The sequence below is a fragment of the Coenobita brevimanus genome, chromosome 32 (genome assembly GCF_032717465.1).
Source record: "Coenobita brevimanus isolate Jiangsu-jjx chromosome 32, ASM3271746v2, whole genome shotgun sequence".
NCBI lineage: Eukaryota > Metazoa > Arthropoda > Malacostraca > Decapoda > Coenobitidae > Coenobita > Coenobita brevimanus.
In genome coordinates this window covers 2,358,800-2,375,635 of record NC_136985.1, presented here as the reverse complement: position 1 = coordinate 2,375,635, position 16,836 = coordinate 2,358,800, and the positions used below count along the sequence as shown (strand labels likewise).

Sequence of the window (16,836 nt, the reverse complement as noted above, 5' to 3'; positions counted from 1 at the left end):
TTGTCACTCAATGTAAAGCCACCTGTTAAGGAAAGAAAAGCAATAAGAAGTGACAGGAAAGATGGGAGAAATAGGAAGAGAGGAGGACAGGCACAGAAAAAGAATGATAAAGGCTAAGGAAGAAGTAGGCAGCACTACATCAAGTGAGTGGATGATGGTAAGATATAGGAAGAGAGGAGGACAGGCACAGAAAAAGAATGATAAAGGCTAAGGAAGAAGTAGGCAGCACTACATCAAGTGAGTGGATGATGGTAAGAAATAGGAAGAGAGGAGGACAGGCACAGAAAAAGAATGATAAAGGCTAAGGAAGAAGTAGGCAGCACTACATCAAGTGAGTGGATGATGGTCGCCACCACATCACGAGACTCTCCATAAATACCAAAAACGATATTAGCCAGCCATTTCTAAAAATAAATCAATAAGGAAGAGGTGTTAAGGAGCTTCCATAACCGTCGAGAATACAAACGAGACAAATTCAAGAAAAACACACTAAAAACATCCACTGAGAAGATCCTTAATGCTAGAGTTATATTTCCATTACATATTAATTGCACATATATTAAATGCATGTATGGGTTGGTAGCCATAGTGATTCATGCACTTGACATCCAGTTCTATATTGATTCTTTGCCATAACTATTTGTTGACATCCATAAACATATATATTGGTTGGTTGCCATAGTGATTCATTGACATCCATAAACACTATACTGGTTGCCATAGTGATCCGTTGACATCCATAAAAACTCCTATATTGGTTGGTTGCCAGATTCATTGACATTCATAAAAACTCCTATATTGGTTGGTTGCCATAGTGATTCGTTGACATTCATAAAAACTCCTATATTGGTTGCCATAGTGATTCATGTACATCCATAAACACACTGTTGGTTGGTTGCCATAATAATTCTTGCACTTGACATCCATTGTCCTATATATTTATTTATGCTAATTATGATATTACAGTGGAAAATTGCTGGTATTGATGATGATACTAATGCTAAAATCTCTCTCTCTCTCTCTCTCTCTCTCTCTTAGTAGTAATATTTTACTTATGACAAAACCTATTATCAAACTGAGCCTATTATGTGGTTGACAAGACTGACAATCTGTACTATGGGCTGTAGTCACGGCGCACGACTCTGAGGTTTTATCGTGCCCTGGCAACCTACCATTCAAAAGTGTGTCTGATTTCGTGTATAATGAGACGCAAGTGATTCGTGTATAATATGTTGTGGTGTGGATGTGGATGTGATAGGAAGCGTTATGAGGAACACACTGAGGTGGTATGGCCATGTGGAGAGGATGGAGGGTGAAAGACTAACGAAGAGAGTGTATGTGAGTGAGGTGGAGGGGGGAAGAGGGAGGGGGAGGCCGAGGATGAGATGGAGGGATGGGGTGGAGAGGTATATGAGAGAGGGGGGTGTGAGTTGGGAGCAGGGGAGTGAAATGGCGGGGGACAGGGCGACTTGGAGGCGATTTGTTTGTGGCCACCCCAAACGGGATTGAGGCGTCTGGCAATAGATAGATAGTATAATAATATTCGTGTATACTACGATTCGTGTATATTTGTGCATAATAATGTGATTCGTGTATAATATGAGACGCAAGTGATTCGTGTATAATATATTCATGTACAATAATATTCGTGTATAATATGTTCGTGTATACTAATATGCTCGTGTATAATAATATTCGTGTATAATATATTCGTGCAAAATATTGATTCGTGTATATTATGATGATACGAAATCGGACGCACTTTTGAATGGTTGGTTGCCAGGGTACGATAATGACCTCAGAGTCGTGCGCCGCGACTATAGTATGTTTATCAGTGTGGGAAAATAGGTGAAACAACTAAGACCATGGCAGCTGAGAGGCAGAGTAATGCATAATGGAATGTGTTGGTGTACCCTTAGCCACAAAATGTTTGTGTGTGTGTGTGTGTGTGTGTGTGTGTGTGTGTGTGTGTGTGTAGATAGACAGATAGAGAGGTAGATACTGTATAGATATAAATTAAAATTTTTGTCTGTGTGTCTGTCCTCTGTGGAAATCGAGGGTGATGCATACAAAACTCTCCAAGAGTGAGAGTTTCCAGGTATATTATTTAGCAGTTGTGTGTTCCATCATTAAAACTGTAATATATATGCCTTAATGCATAGCTAGCTGTATGATGTAGTTGTAGGAATGGCAAGTGTGACGGGTAGGAGTTCTGTTGTGGGTACATCAGAATATTTGCAAGCTCAGTGAAATGTGACCAGCTCTGGTTGCTGCCCTTCTCTCAGACAGTGGCAGATGGAACCAGATGCAACACACACACACACACACCTATATCATTCATCTCAGTAAAGCAAGAAACTACTGCCTGCTGAATTTTGTTTCAGCACCTGCACCTGCTCCATCTTTCAACATGTTGCTACAAAACTCCAAATCGCCATTCCTACAGCTTCCTGAGCAAGTCCTCCAGGCTGGATGAACTCTTGATTACCTCTTCCCCAAACGTTGCTTTGACACTGGGGAGGCTGGAGTTGTTAACAGTGTCCTTGATAACACCCCTCGTGTCCTCTTTCAAAGGGCAGTAACTCACCAGACGTAGATGGCACCTGGGACAGCTTTCCTGAACCTCCAGCAGTAATTCCATGAAAGTGTCAGGGATGATGAACATGTCAGTAATGATGAGCTGACGGAGTGAGGGCAGTGTTTGCACAGCCTCTTCAAGTTGCTGAATCAACGCATGACTCTGCTTCATCAACTTACAGACATACCCCCCAAAATTATCCAGAGATACATGTAGGCTGGTCAGACCGTGAGGGAGCGTGGGAAGGTCGTGGCCGTCGAAAGTGAAATGTTTCAAGTTCTGAGGGAGACTGAGTAGGTTGGTGTGGCTACAGACGGACACTTTGAGTCTCTGTAGGTTTTGTGGCAGTTCAACTCTCCTTGTGAATGTACAGGCCTCTATACACATTGACTTCGTGACACATCCATGAAGTTCCAAGTTTTCAATGTCACTACACTCAGACAAATGTAGTTTCAGCAAACCTCTGGGTAAATCAACACGGCTGTGGATGTTGCACCGCTGCAAGGACAGCCACCAGACTGTTTGAGGCCAGTCTGGTGTGGAGATAAATTCACAGTCAGTTAACCTCAGTTCAGGCAGATGACTGTCATTGTAAACACTGGCCAAAAGACTAAGGGCCTTGTCAGGGTTTCCTTTAGTCTCCTTGTGACCCGACACTGGATCGAGTTCATCATTATGAGGCTCATCACAAAACCGGAGCCACAGTCGCACTGGTTTGGCTTGCATTAGAATCTGCCTCAAAGCTTTACTTCGTTGAAGCTCCTTGGGACGCAACCAGAGCTGACCAGCCAGAGACCGCTTGTATGAAGCTGTGTGTGAGGGTAGGCTCGATGGCTCCTCACCTGGTGGTGTTGGTATACGTCTGCTCAGTGCTCGGCCCAGCTGCTGACTGTAACCACTTTCCTCCAACAGGTCAAGGTAGTAAGTGATATCAGAGAAACTGACAAACTGTTGGGCAAAAGTTGCTATATCATCAAACAGCTGCAGTGGTATGTCTGTCTGGCCACTTACCAAATGACCAACAAGGAAGAGCAAGATCAGCCTCTGTTGCTTCTGATTCATATTCCTGAGAAGCGGGGTCAGTGTTGCTTTCTTGTTGCCACGGAAGTGGTGGACAAGGCAATGTGCAGCGAGGTAACAGGCATGAGACTCATGAACAAACTGAAAGACAAGCTTCTCACCTGTGCCTGTCATGCTGCTGTCACACTGCATCAGGGTAGACAAAGCTTCGTGAGGTCGCAGCTTCAGTTTCGTGGCTTCTTCCTCTAACTTCTTGATCTCTGTGGACGAATGAGTTAGGGAAATTTCATCACGCTGAAGCAGAATGAATGCCAGGCGGCCCACGTGAAGCAGCCAGGTTTGTCCTTCAGGTGGCAGCTTCCCGGCGAACACTCTCTTTCCATTAATATGGCACATTTTCCTGAGCAGAAAATCCGTCATGTTGGCAAAAACACTGCTTCGTGACGAGACGTGTTGTTTTCCATGCTTCAGCCAGAGCCAGCACGACCAACACAACAACTGTGGGATTGCCAGTATCTCCTCATAGGGTAATATAGCACTGATAAAATCCTGCAAGTCACCTTCTTTCCCACTCATCTGCAAAACTTTGGTTGCATAATCAAAAGCAGCTCTCCGACCAAATCCATGTGTGATAACAATTTTGCAGGCCCTCTCACTCAGCTTGAGGATGGCCTGAGTGCAGTGGGGTCGCGTTGTCACAAGGAACGTGGCCTTTGGGCATTTTTTGAGCAGTTCCTTGAAGGCATCCTTGAATGCATCATAACGCTCATCAAAAGCGTCAATCATAAACAGAACATTTTCCTCTGCCTTGGCAAGCTCCTTGATGATGGTGGTGGCGTGCCAGTCACTCACAGTTCTTGGTAAAATCTCCTGGATCACGTCCTGAACAGTGAATGTGCCCTGAGCTGCTGCAGTCAGGTCCAGCAGTAGCAGGTACTTGAGGTGGCTGACAGCTGGGGAAGGAGCAGATGTGCTGGCTGCCCAGGAGGTGGCCAAGTGACGCAGGAGCGACGTCTTTCCTGTGCCACAGTCACCCTGCACCACCTTCACCCTTGAACCATCTCGCCTCACCAGCACGTCATTTACATCCACCTCTGTCACCTCTCTGGGGAAAGAACACCATTACCCACACTTAGCTGTGACATCATTAGCCACAGTTAGCTCTCTACACTAAGTATATTCATGTCCATCGTTGAATGATCAGATACACTGTGTAGAAAATACCTTAATGTATGAAAGCAAAATGATTTAGTGAACGAAACTGTGTTGCCACTGTGTATGATGAAGAAAAGAAATGCACTTCCTTAGATCCCAGATGCCATGTTGTGATCATCGATTGTCGGGACCAACTGCCTAGCCCTGGGCTCCTACACTTCTCATGGGGTGACATAGGATTGGATGATGGATGGATGGATATATATATATATATATATATATATATATATATATATATATATATATATATACATACATACATACATACATACATACACACACACACACACACACACACACACACACACACACACACACACACACACAGTACAACCTCACTATAACCGACTAACTGGCGCCAAAGCCATTCTGAAAAAGGCAAAATTTCAATAAAAGCGACACCTGGACATCCCCCTGCTAACCCGGACTTTTTCCAATACATCAGACATTAGTCTGGATTGCATCAATGGTTCTTCACGACTATTGCTGTACTGTACTGTAGTATACATTCACTACATTAATCCAATGGTATAATATATAATAATATTGTACTGTACACTGATAAACATGTCTTTTATTTACCTTATTGTGGTGAACACACCTGAAGTGGTCAGGCAGTTTTTTTTTTTTTTTTTTTTTTTTGGGGGGGGGGGGGGATAGGCTTCACAGCCTGCTATCAAGGCCCAGTAGTCCTCCTACATACCATACACCTCTACATGTCACCACTTCGGTGCTAACATCCACTGTCCATATTGAATACATGCTAGGGCTGTCTCATACAGGACTGGTGTATTGGTATTAGCGGGGGTATTTTTATGACATGTTGGCAGGTCTTCTGGTAGATCAGTAAAGCCTGATTTAATGAAATTCAAATCCTTAAACTGTTCCCTGACCCAGCCGGGATTCGGAAATGGGTCCGGTAGGACTGCAGGTCACCTCTCTACCGACTGAGCCACAGTCTGGACTGCTTCTGGCTTTATCAGACATTTTCCGATACATAAGAATTTAGTCCGGTTGACTCGAGTCCAATAAAAGCGAATTCTGGTATATTGCAGTCCGTTATACTGAGGTTTTACTAGTTATAAAAAAAAAGTGACGCCAGTCAACCTTATGTGATGGATACCTGTGTGTGTATTGTCTGGATTAGCGACATGCGGTCCAGCACATCATGTTTGAAAATACGGCATCTAACTCTTTATATTGGCTTAATGTAGGAAGTGACTAAGCAAGTAAAAAGTGATAAATTACTGCTTTATCAGTGATATTCAGCATTCAAAGTTTTCCGTTATTACCTGCAGCGTCGGACAGGTCTAGAAGTGGTACGCCTGGGGGTCTTTTTCGTTTGCATTTCTCTCCTTCAATGAAAGTCGGAATAACTGCTGCTGGAGTGCTCTGACTGATTTTCTTATGATATACAAAGTTGTTCAGCTTCAAATTTTGAGTTAACATGTGAGCTGTTGCATCAGGTGACTGTCAGACGACTTTCAGTTTTGGCTATAAGGAGGCATTTTAGCGACTTATGAAATACAGAGTTGCCCAAATTGAAATTTTGAGTTGATTTCACATGTCAGCTGTTGCATCAGCTGACTGTTTAGCAATTTTCAATTTTGGTACAAGAGGCATTTTAATAAAACAATTCATATTCTATAAGTTTCAAAGAGAAATTTTTAGAAATTAGCTGCAGTAGTATTGCTGCAGGTCTTTGAAGATAGTCTACTCGTGTTTAATATTACCATACACTGTCAGATGGTAAAAACTAGGTACCTAATGCCTATGATTACAATTTCGTGATTAGTTTTATACAAGGCTAATGAGCAAAAATATGCATGTATGATATTAGTAAATCTGATACATGATTTATACATGATTTATACTCGATCAAATTTATATTTACACAGGGGACTGATGGTTTCATACTGAGTACTGTTGTTTATCACGTTTTTCTTTAGGTGAATATTTCTTATTCCTTTTTTAAACAAGATGAACACAGAAAGGAAACACAAATAAAAAAATAATCCATACACCAGATTACTGGTGTCCTCCATTCATAAAAAATCTGTAACAGTTAGACTTAAACTGATGTAGGTTGAAGTTTGGAGGGAAGCTATTCTGGTGAAGCGAGTTGCAAAGAGATGCGGTTCGGAGAATAAATGAATTCTGATAGGCAGAAGTTGTGCAATATGGCAGTGTGACAGTCCAGGCATGAGCTCTAGCGGATGCCCGTGTAGCCTATACCAGATGCCCGTGTAGCCTAGTGCAGGGGAAGGCATGGAGAAGTGGCACAATAGATGCAACTTCTCTGTAAAATAATGCAAGGGAGGCACCATTGCTTCTTACCTTGCATAAAATTCTTTCTTCATTACTATAGTTGCGGCGCACGACGTTGTTTTTATCGTGCCCTGGCAACCTACCATTCAGAAGTGAGTCTGATTTCATGTATGAGACGCATGTGATTCGTGTATAATATGTTGGTGTATAATAATATTCGTGTATAATATATTCGCCCATAATAATATGATTCATGTATAATATGATACGAAATCGGACGCACTTTTGAATGGTAGGTTGCCAGGGTACAATAATGACAACCTCAGAGTCGTGTGCCGCCACTATAATCATATATATCTGTGAGTAGATATGGAAGATTATTTTCATGCGCTTCATCCACTGTTTCAAAATACCTCTCCACTCCATCCCTCCATCCCATCCTCGGTCTCTGCCTCCCTCTACCCCCTTAACCTTACTCATATACACTCTCCTAGTCAGTCTCTCACTCCAACTTACACCCCTCTCTCCGATATACTTCTCTACTCCATCCTTCCATCTCATCTCCTGCCTCCCCCTCTCCACCTCACTCATACACTCCTAGTTAGTCTCTCACTCCAACTTACATCCCCATCTCCCATATACCTGTCTACTGCATCCCCCCATCTCATCCCCTGTCTCCCCCTCCCTCTCCCTCCTCCATCTCGCTCACATACACTCCTAGTTAATTTCTCATATACCTCTCTACCCCATCCTTCCATCCCATATTTTTTTTTTATGTGAGGAAGAAGGAACCAAAGGCCATACAACAGAGAGCCAAATTCATGATCCTCACCCTCACCCTCTCCTCCTTTCTCCTTAACAGATTAACACCAGGATATGATGCTAGTCACGAAGAAGTGCTATGGAATGGATGTAGAAGTTTACTATTGTCTTTTTAACACTAGAATATGATGCTAGTCACGAAGAAGTGCTATGGAAAGGATGTAGGGCCGTAGTATTGTCTTTTTAACACTAGAATATGATGCTGGTCACGAAGAAGTGCTATGGAAAGGATGTAGAGTTTTACTATTGTCTTTTTAACACTAGAATATGATGCTAGTCACGAAGAAGTGCTGTGGAAAGGATGTAGAGCCGTAGTATTGTCTTTTTAACAATAGAATATGATGCTAGTCACGAAGAAGTGCTATGGAAAGGATGTAGAGCCGTAGTATTGTCTTTTTAACAATAGAATATAATGCTAGTCACGAAGAAGTGATATGGAAAGGATGTAGAGCCGTAGTATTGTCTTTTTAACACTAGAATATGATGCTAGTCACGAAGAAGTGCTATGGAAAGGATGTAGAGTTTTACTATAGTTTTTTTAACACTAGAATATGATGCTAGTCACGAAGAAGTGCCCTGAAAAGGATGTAGAGCCGTAGTATTGTCTTTTTTCTGCCACTGAGCTACATGAAATAATTAAGCTGCAAAAGAACGAAAATCTGGGCCAAGTTAAGGTGAAAGGAGTATAAGAGCTACATCATAGGAGTGGATGGTGTTAAGGTGAAAGAAGTACCATATAGCTTCAAAAGAGTAATACACGGCAAATATATTAACGAAATTCTTTTATATCATATCCATCTATCTATATCTATCCATCTATGTCTGTCTGTCTATCTGTTTATCTATCTGTCTATCTATCTATGTCTCCATCAAAACCTATATGTCTGTGTCTGTCTGCCTGTGTCTGTCTATCTATCTGTGTCTGTATCTGTTTATCTATCTATCTGGCTGTCTATCTATCTATATTTATCTGTGTCTATCTGTCTAGCTGTCTATCTATCTATCTGTATATCTATCTGTGTCTGTCTGTCTATCTACAGCTATTTGTCTGTCTCTGTCTATATATGTCTACCTGTCTGTTTCATATATAATGTAGCATATATCTATTAGGGATCTATCGGATATCCGCATCCATTTCGACATCCGCATCCACATCCACACTTAATGTAAAAATATACATCCGCATCCGCATTTGAAGGAGACATAAAGCAGATGTGGTGGGTCACAGCATTATCGTGACTTTAACTGAAATGTATGCCTTCGTTATAAACAAAAACAGTGTTTTTCCGTGATGCGACTTGCTTGCTGTGTTTACTGTTTACCCTGGTAGGCGGTCATAAGGGTGAAAATTTTGTAGTTATTCTATAGTGCTTTGGTCTGCACAAGACCAAAGTGCTGTGACTAACTCCACCAAGCCGATAAGAGTCGTATGGGTAATACGCTTACCTTGGTACTTTGTAATGTCTAACAGGGTTAATAGGAGTCAAAATGCATTTATATTTGTGTGTATGGCTGTGTGCGTGTGTGTGTTATGGAGACTATGGCTAGGGAAGTGTCACAGTAAGTTAAAGGTGCTGAAAGTACCACTGTCTGAAAACACTGTATTTTTTACAGTAGCTGAGTTCATTATTATAGTGCAGTATAATGTCACTGAGGGCAACTCAACACCCCCAGAAGGAGCCCACCGAGGAGCATATATAGCGCGCCTGGACTCCGGCCGATAAGGACATAAGTCCACTCAGGCTGCACGCCCCTATGACCCGGAGCTCGCCCGCTGCCACCATAGCAGGAAGACAAGACTACCTTCCAGGCGAGCCGACCACCAACAACCACAGGGTGGAGCTGTTACTCTAGTTCCAGTCAGCACCCCTGAGACAGCCAGTAGCTGCTCTGGAGGCAAACAAGAGATGGCCTGTAGCTGCTCCTGCCTTCGTCAGGAGATGGCCAGAAGCTGCTCTGAAGGTGCCCCTGAGTCAGCCTGTAGCCGCTCCCTCCCCTAGGCCACGGCCAGTAGCCGGGCCTTAGTGACAGCCAGTAGCTGTGCCCCTAGAAGGCCATGGCCAGTAGCCGGGCCCTACGGTAGGAGACGGCCGGTAGCCGCCCCTCCGTCAGGTGCTGACTCCTGTTCACCAACCTATGACCCAGAGGGAGCCTCCAGCCTGGAGGAGTACTAGAGAGGCCCCATGACTACCACCGGGCTCTTCTCCCTGCAGCTGGATCTGGAGAGGACTCGCCTGATGGACCCCGGTGTAGGCCAAAGCCGCAGCCCCCTCCTGATGGCGTCCCCAAACTCTGGGGACCGCAGCCCTTGGGACCTCCAGACCGCCCCTAGGACCCCCGGTCGGGACCTCCCTACACCCCGACGCCGGAGATCTTCATCCTCCATCAGGTACCTGAGCGAGAAGTTCAGGCAACTATTCAGCCCCAGCCCCGAGGGCCAGACTCCCACCCCAAGCCCCGAAAGCGCGAGACCATTTGCCACCAGCAGCCCTGGACGAGAAAGGACGCCCTTACACATGATTCCGTGGCCCCTGAACACAGAGGCCCCTGGCGGAACCCAGCCCCGTCAGTAGTGCGAGTGAGTCGCCTCTGCTGCCCTTGTACCTGACCGCCATGAAGCCCAAACTCGAAAGGAATGACAGTGAAAGCACAGTGTCCGTGACATAGTGAAGTAAAGGCAGAACAGTGAATTAACAGTATAAAGGAAGTCGGTGAATTAACAGTATAAAGGAAGTCAGTGGGAATATTAAAGAGTGGTGGAATAAGCAAGGTAACAGTGAAAAAGTGAACACGCAAGACAGTGAAATACGGGTCTATCACAGTGAACACGCTAACAGATAGTAACGCCACACCACACTAAGATCATACACAGGCCCCAGTGTTAATGTAATAATTACCCACAGTGAAATAGCGCCACCCATTCCACCAATATATAGAACTTGAACTTCTTGCAATAACAGTGCATAACCCCTCTGCCCTAAGTGCTATTCACCCTACCCGACCTTGACCTGAGTAGTATCCTGAGAGATACTAATAACCCATATCTAGGCCTAAGAATTATAATTGTCCAGTGTATCTGTATTCGTGACATCTACCCGTTCCGCTGTAGAATTTAGCAATACACATGTAGGGTTGTTGCCTTGAGATTTTGTGTCCTGCCTCTCTCCTATTTGTCTAAGCTCCAGTCTAGAAAGAGAACCCAGCTACACACTAGGCGGTAGAGGGACGGGAAGCCGACCCTAAACACCTAGCATTACAATTATGAATATTTTAAAAGTAGGAAAAAATCAGTTCCCAAGGCCGGGATAAGGGATATGCAGCTGTCTCCAAGGACTGAGCTTTAGTTAAATGATTATGCAACAATATATCCTGAAAATATCCGCATCCGCAAGATACAGAAAAGTGATATCCGCGTTCACATCCGCATCCGCGGATGTTTAAATTCTGACATCCGATACATCCCTAATATCTCTCCATCCATCCATCTATCTATCTATCTATCCATCCATCTATCTATCTATCCATCCATCTATCTATCTATCCATCTAACTCTATCTATCTATCTTACCCGTGTCTCAGTGTGGTAATTCTGATGGGCGTGTAGGTATTGGTAACAGAGTGGTGGAAGGCGTAGTCTGTTCCGGCCCACACCAGCGGCTGTAGCTGTGTTTTGTGCCTGGCACGGTACTGAGACAATAGCTCTTCACGCACCTTCCCTGTCATCATTATTATTAGTAGTAGTAGTAGTAGTAGTATCATTATCTTCAATATCATTATCAATATCATCATTATCAATATCATTACCAGTATCATCATCAATATCATTATCAACACCAATATCATCACTATCATCACCACCATCATCATCATCATCAAGGTAATTCTTTTTCTGTGTCTGTCCTCCTCTCTTCCTATTTCTTGCCATCATCCACTCACTTGATGTAGTGCTGCCTACTTCTTCCTCCACCTTTATCAATCTTTTTCTGTCTCCTCCTCTCTTCCCATTTCTTACCATCATCCGTAGCACAACATAACGTCTAACATAGCATAACAGAAAAACATTACATAACAGCATAGCATAAAACAGCATAGCATAGCATAGCATAACACTGACCCTGCAGCTTATGTGGTGTGTCGTCTTTGCGGATATTCCTTAACTCTTCCTCCACTCGATGAAGGTGAGCAGTAAAGCCAGCAAGAGAGAGGATATTCCTGAGGGCACCCTGCAGATCCACCCAAGCCTTCTCAAGCTCCTCCAGTGTACACTTTGCCTCCGTCCAGTGAGCGTTGTCATTACGAAGGTTATGCACGATCTTGATGCTGCCTAAAGGAGAGAGAGAGGGAACTGAAGACAGGACTGAAGACAATATACCATGTACAGTACCATAAAGGACAAAGACAATGTTCGTAAAACCAGTGAAGTGTGCTTTGTGAACGCGTGATGAAAGAGTGAGCGCCATGTATCACAGTCTCCACACCATGGTTTGGATGATGGTGGCCAAACACAAGTTTGCTGGGCTGTGCAGTCAAGTCTGGGACTCACGTTGTGGCGCATGAGCACAACTTTGGCTTCAACGCAGCTTACTTCCCATGCTGCCTGGGACTCGAGACTACGGCCTTCATGACTGCCAACCTTCAGTTCCAGCAGAAGGAATTCCCATGATCCAACACCCTCAAGTAGACTGTCAGGAGTCGGAGGAAGAAGGGTGGAGATGACAAGACAGACCACAGTGCTGTGGCCTTCTGAGTATACCTTGCAAGTGACTTCTCGAACTTCTCGAAAGGCTCAGTAACTACTGGTTGTACAAGGATCGTTCATATACCAATTGAAAGCCCGTAAAAAGTCCTATAAATCTGTGTCAGCATTTTCTTCTACTCCCCCCTGTTTGTGCATTATGTGTCTTCAAAGCCAAAAGAACTTTGGGGCCGTTTCCTTGAAATATAAGTTTGCAAAATCGATAAGCTGAGTAACTACTGGTCGTACTAGGATGTTTCATGTACCAATCAAAAGTGCTTAAAAAGTTCTATAATCTTTGTTAACCATTTTCTTCTACTCCCCCCTGTTTGTGCAGTGTGTCATTTACTCTTACATGCCGGGGGTTTTCTGATGTTGCACGTTCCTCCCTACGGGGGATTTCTGTGATTTTGGGAAAAAAAAAAAAACTTTATTTCAAATCCTGATATCTGCCAATAACAGCTAGAGAAAAAATTAAAGATACATAAGACTCACCAACTCTTGCTCTTTCAAATGCAAGTATCGCCTCATCTCCAGTTGGTGCTGTCAATGAGTAAGGATAAGTTAAAGTTCAAAGGGTGGCGGGAAGATACTTGCAGCTATACACGTCTACCAGTGTTGCTCCGTGCCCAAAATTGTGACAGCTATACACGTCAACCAGCGCGTAGGGGTTAAAGTTGAAAAGGCGATTAAAAAAAAATCACTTAGTTTCCTAATCGCCTAATTTCGTAATTAGATATAATATCAAAAGTGCTCAAACACAAAATCAAGAAACATCTTTTGTGGGCTAGGCTAACACCAAAAAAAAAAAGATACAGGAGATTTTGTAGGACAAGGTCGATTTTTAGAAGTGGTATTTAGTTTACCCTAATTTGTACCTAATTCGAAAACTAAGCGACTGATTTCCAGTTGTGAGGTACCAATCTTTATCTCACTGAAATTGGGTGAAATCCACTGACACATCCTAGGGTAAATACCAGTAGACCCCCAACGACCCATTGAGTGTCATGTTATCACAATTTCCCTCTGATATCAAATTATAAGCAGGATCTCCAATATTTAATTGCTAGCTCCGGTGCCAAAAAATACAGTGTTACAATGGAAAATCTTTTTTAATTTGATTTGGTAATTGAGGCGTTGACTGATTAGAGCTGAACACTGCCTTGGAAAACTGGAAATTCCAAGGGGTTCCCATGCCTTTATGGGTGAATTTTTAGTTGAAAACAAAACTTATTGAATGAATGGATCACATGGAGAAAGACTTTAAACTCTACTTCACATAGGTGTAAAGTTATTAGCTTTTGCTTAGCGTGACGGTTGGGTCAGGTCTGGCTGATCATTTCCAAACTTAAGGGCTACCACCCAAAATCGCTGAAAATCGCGATTCTGGGTGAAAAATAGTTATACCCATAAATGTTGGGGAGTGGACAAACCTTCAAGAGTGGTGTTATTGCTCCAAGCTTTCTCATTCTTCTTCAGACCACACGTGTGTTTCAGAAGGTGGAATAAGATGGTTACATCAAACTCCTCCACCTTATTGGCTGTTATCGTCTTCTCCATTGCCTTGTTTGTCTTCAGCACAAATTTGCCCTGGCTTGTGCGCTTCAGGGCGACGATTGGGGCAACGAATGGGTTCTGGGCTGGGTACCTGGTGAGAGAGAAAAGTAGTGTGTTAGTTAACACTTCCCACATCCCTCTGGCAAGTTTTTTTTGCTTCTGTCAGTATTATTTTTATTAATAATATTCTTACTTATTTTAAAATTGGAATATTCCAAAGGCTATTTGGCCTAGAGACTTCAAACTGTGTCAAGTTAGTTGGACAGCTGTTCACTTCTTTTGGCCAAATATGGTGGCAGTCCTTCAACTGGATCTCTGAACATTATCCAGAACATAGAAAAGTGAGACAGCTACGCTATCTCATGAAACAAGCTAGCAAACTGAAATTTGACCACAATATAACCTTAAGGCAGACACAGGCTGGAAGGGAGTGTGGTTCCAATCAGTTGATTATTCTCTGAGATTGCCTGGGGTCGAAATTTTGGACTTTTCCGGATATTCCGGATGTCAGCTAATTGTCCATGAAGGATTAAAGCCAGAGCCGCCAAACTTGGTGGACTTATAGACTGTGATGACCTAAGGTGACCTGCACAAGATCAGTCACCTTGGCCTTAAGGTGCCTTTATAGCTCGGCTTCTGGTAGGCAATGGTTGGCACAAGTTTTTCTTTACCAAAATTGTCCTTAGACAAATTTACGGTGTTCTGGTTGGCACTGGTTTATTTCTGATGGTGGCAACACTTTATGGAGTGCTTCAGTGAAGACAGGTAGGTAAGTAGATAGATAAAAAGATAGATGAACTGACTGATATAGATAGAGATGGGTAGATAAATTGACTGGTTGGCTGACATATTTATACAGGGTGTCCCTGGAGTTATGTCAAAAACTTTGAGAAATGACAGATGAGGGAATTCTAAGCAAAAAATGTTATATGAACATGTGTCCAAATCTCAACCGTTACGGAGCTACAATTACTGATGACCTTATGGGCGAAAATGGTCTCCTTCATAATTCACCCATAAGGTCATCAGTAACTGTAGCTCCGTAACGGTTGAGATTTGGACACATGTTCATATAACATTTTTTCCTCAGAATTCCCTCCTCTATCATTTCCCAAAGTTTTTGACTTAACTCCCGGGACACCCTGTATATATGCAAATATGTTTACAGAGATAGAGCGAGGGGGGGGGGATACCTGGTGAGAATGGAAAGTAGGGTAAATGTTGGAACTTATTTTTTTCTGTTGGCAATACTTGGAACTTATTTTTTTCTGTTGGCAATACTTTATGGTGTTCTTCCTCACACACACACACACACAGACCTTTGTGGGATAGGATGGGATAGGAGGTACTGTAGTTAGGATGCTGTGCCTACCTTTGTCTGTACAGCATCAGCAACACATCCTTGGCTGTGGTTTTAAGTGCTATGCTGAGATGACTGACTAATTCCCGCTTCTTGTTCATCTCCTCGTCCTCGCTGTCCCTCTCGCTCCTCTGGTCCATCTCGTCCTCGTCCTCGCTGTCCCTCTCCCTCCTCTGGTCCATCTCGTCCTCACTCTCTATCGCTCTTCTGGTCTCCTCTTGGCGGTCAATTTAAAAGTATCTGAAGGGAGAAACCGGTACTGTACACAGGAAAAATCATCTGGTAAATTACCAATATGCTGGGAATCGAACCAGGGACTCTCAGATGAGAGCCAGGCAGCATACCACTACACCACGACCAGGTAAAAGTTAACGCACGTTGTCACAATCTTGTAACCAACGTCCCTCCATCTCTGATGGAAGAGATGATGGTTACAGCACGGTACTCCATCTGTCTGTCCATCTATCTATCTATCTGTCTATCTGTCTATCCATCTGTCTATCTATTTATCTATCTATCCATCCATCTATCTATCTATCCATCTATCTGTCTATCCATCCATCTATCTGCCTATCTATCTATCTATCCATCTATCTATCTGTCCATCTATCTATCTGTCCATCTATCTATCTATCCATCTATCCATCCATCCATCTATCTGCATATCTGTCCATCTATCTGTCTGTGTCTATCCATCCATCTATCTACTTATCTATCTATCCATCTATCTATCCATCTGTCTATGTATCCATCTATGTCTATCCATCTATCTACCTATCTATCCATCTATCTATCTATCCATCTATCTGTCCATCTATATATCTATCCATCCATCCATCCATTTATCTCAGTCTATCTGTCTACCTTTGTGTGTCTATCTGTCTATCTATCTGCTTATCTATCTATATCTATCTCTGTCTATCTATAGCCAGACGCCTTAAATCCCGTAAGGGGTGGCCACAAACAAATCGCCTCCATGTCGTCCTGTCCCCAGTCATTTCGTTGCCCTCCCCCCCAACTTACACCCCCTTCTCTCTTATACCTATCCCCTCCATCCCTCCACCTCATCCTCGGTCTCCCCCTCCACCTCACCCACATACACTCCTAGTTAGTCTTTCACTCCAACTGACAGCTTATTTCACGTAGCTCAGTGGCAGAAAAAGACAGTACTACGGCTCAGTATCCTTCCACAGCACTTCTTCGTGACTAGCATCATATTCTGGTGTTAAAAAGACAGGACTACGGCTCAACACCCTTTCCATAGCACTTCTTCGTGACTAG

General features: G+C 43.3%; 1 protein-coding gene across 1 annotated transcript; it reads right to left on the bottom strand.

The window, feature by feature from the left end:
* Nucleotides 1-2,440: 2,440 nt before the first annotated feature.
* On the bottom strand, nt 2,441-15,737 carry LOC145395643 (uncharacterized). The gene is made up of 5 exons (XM_080269211.1): nt 15,568-15,737; nt 14,072-14,286; nt 12,018-12,227; nt 11,472-11,619; nt 2,441-4,703 (listed from the first exon to the last, which is right to left on the bottom strand). Exons 1-5 carry the CDS (start codon nt 15,735-15,737, stop codon nt 2,441-2,443), a joined length of 3,006 nt encoding a protein of 1,001 aa, XP_080125337.1.
* Nucleotides 15,738-16,836: the final 1,099 nt, after the last annotated feature.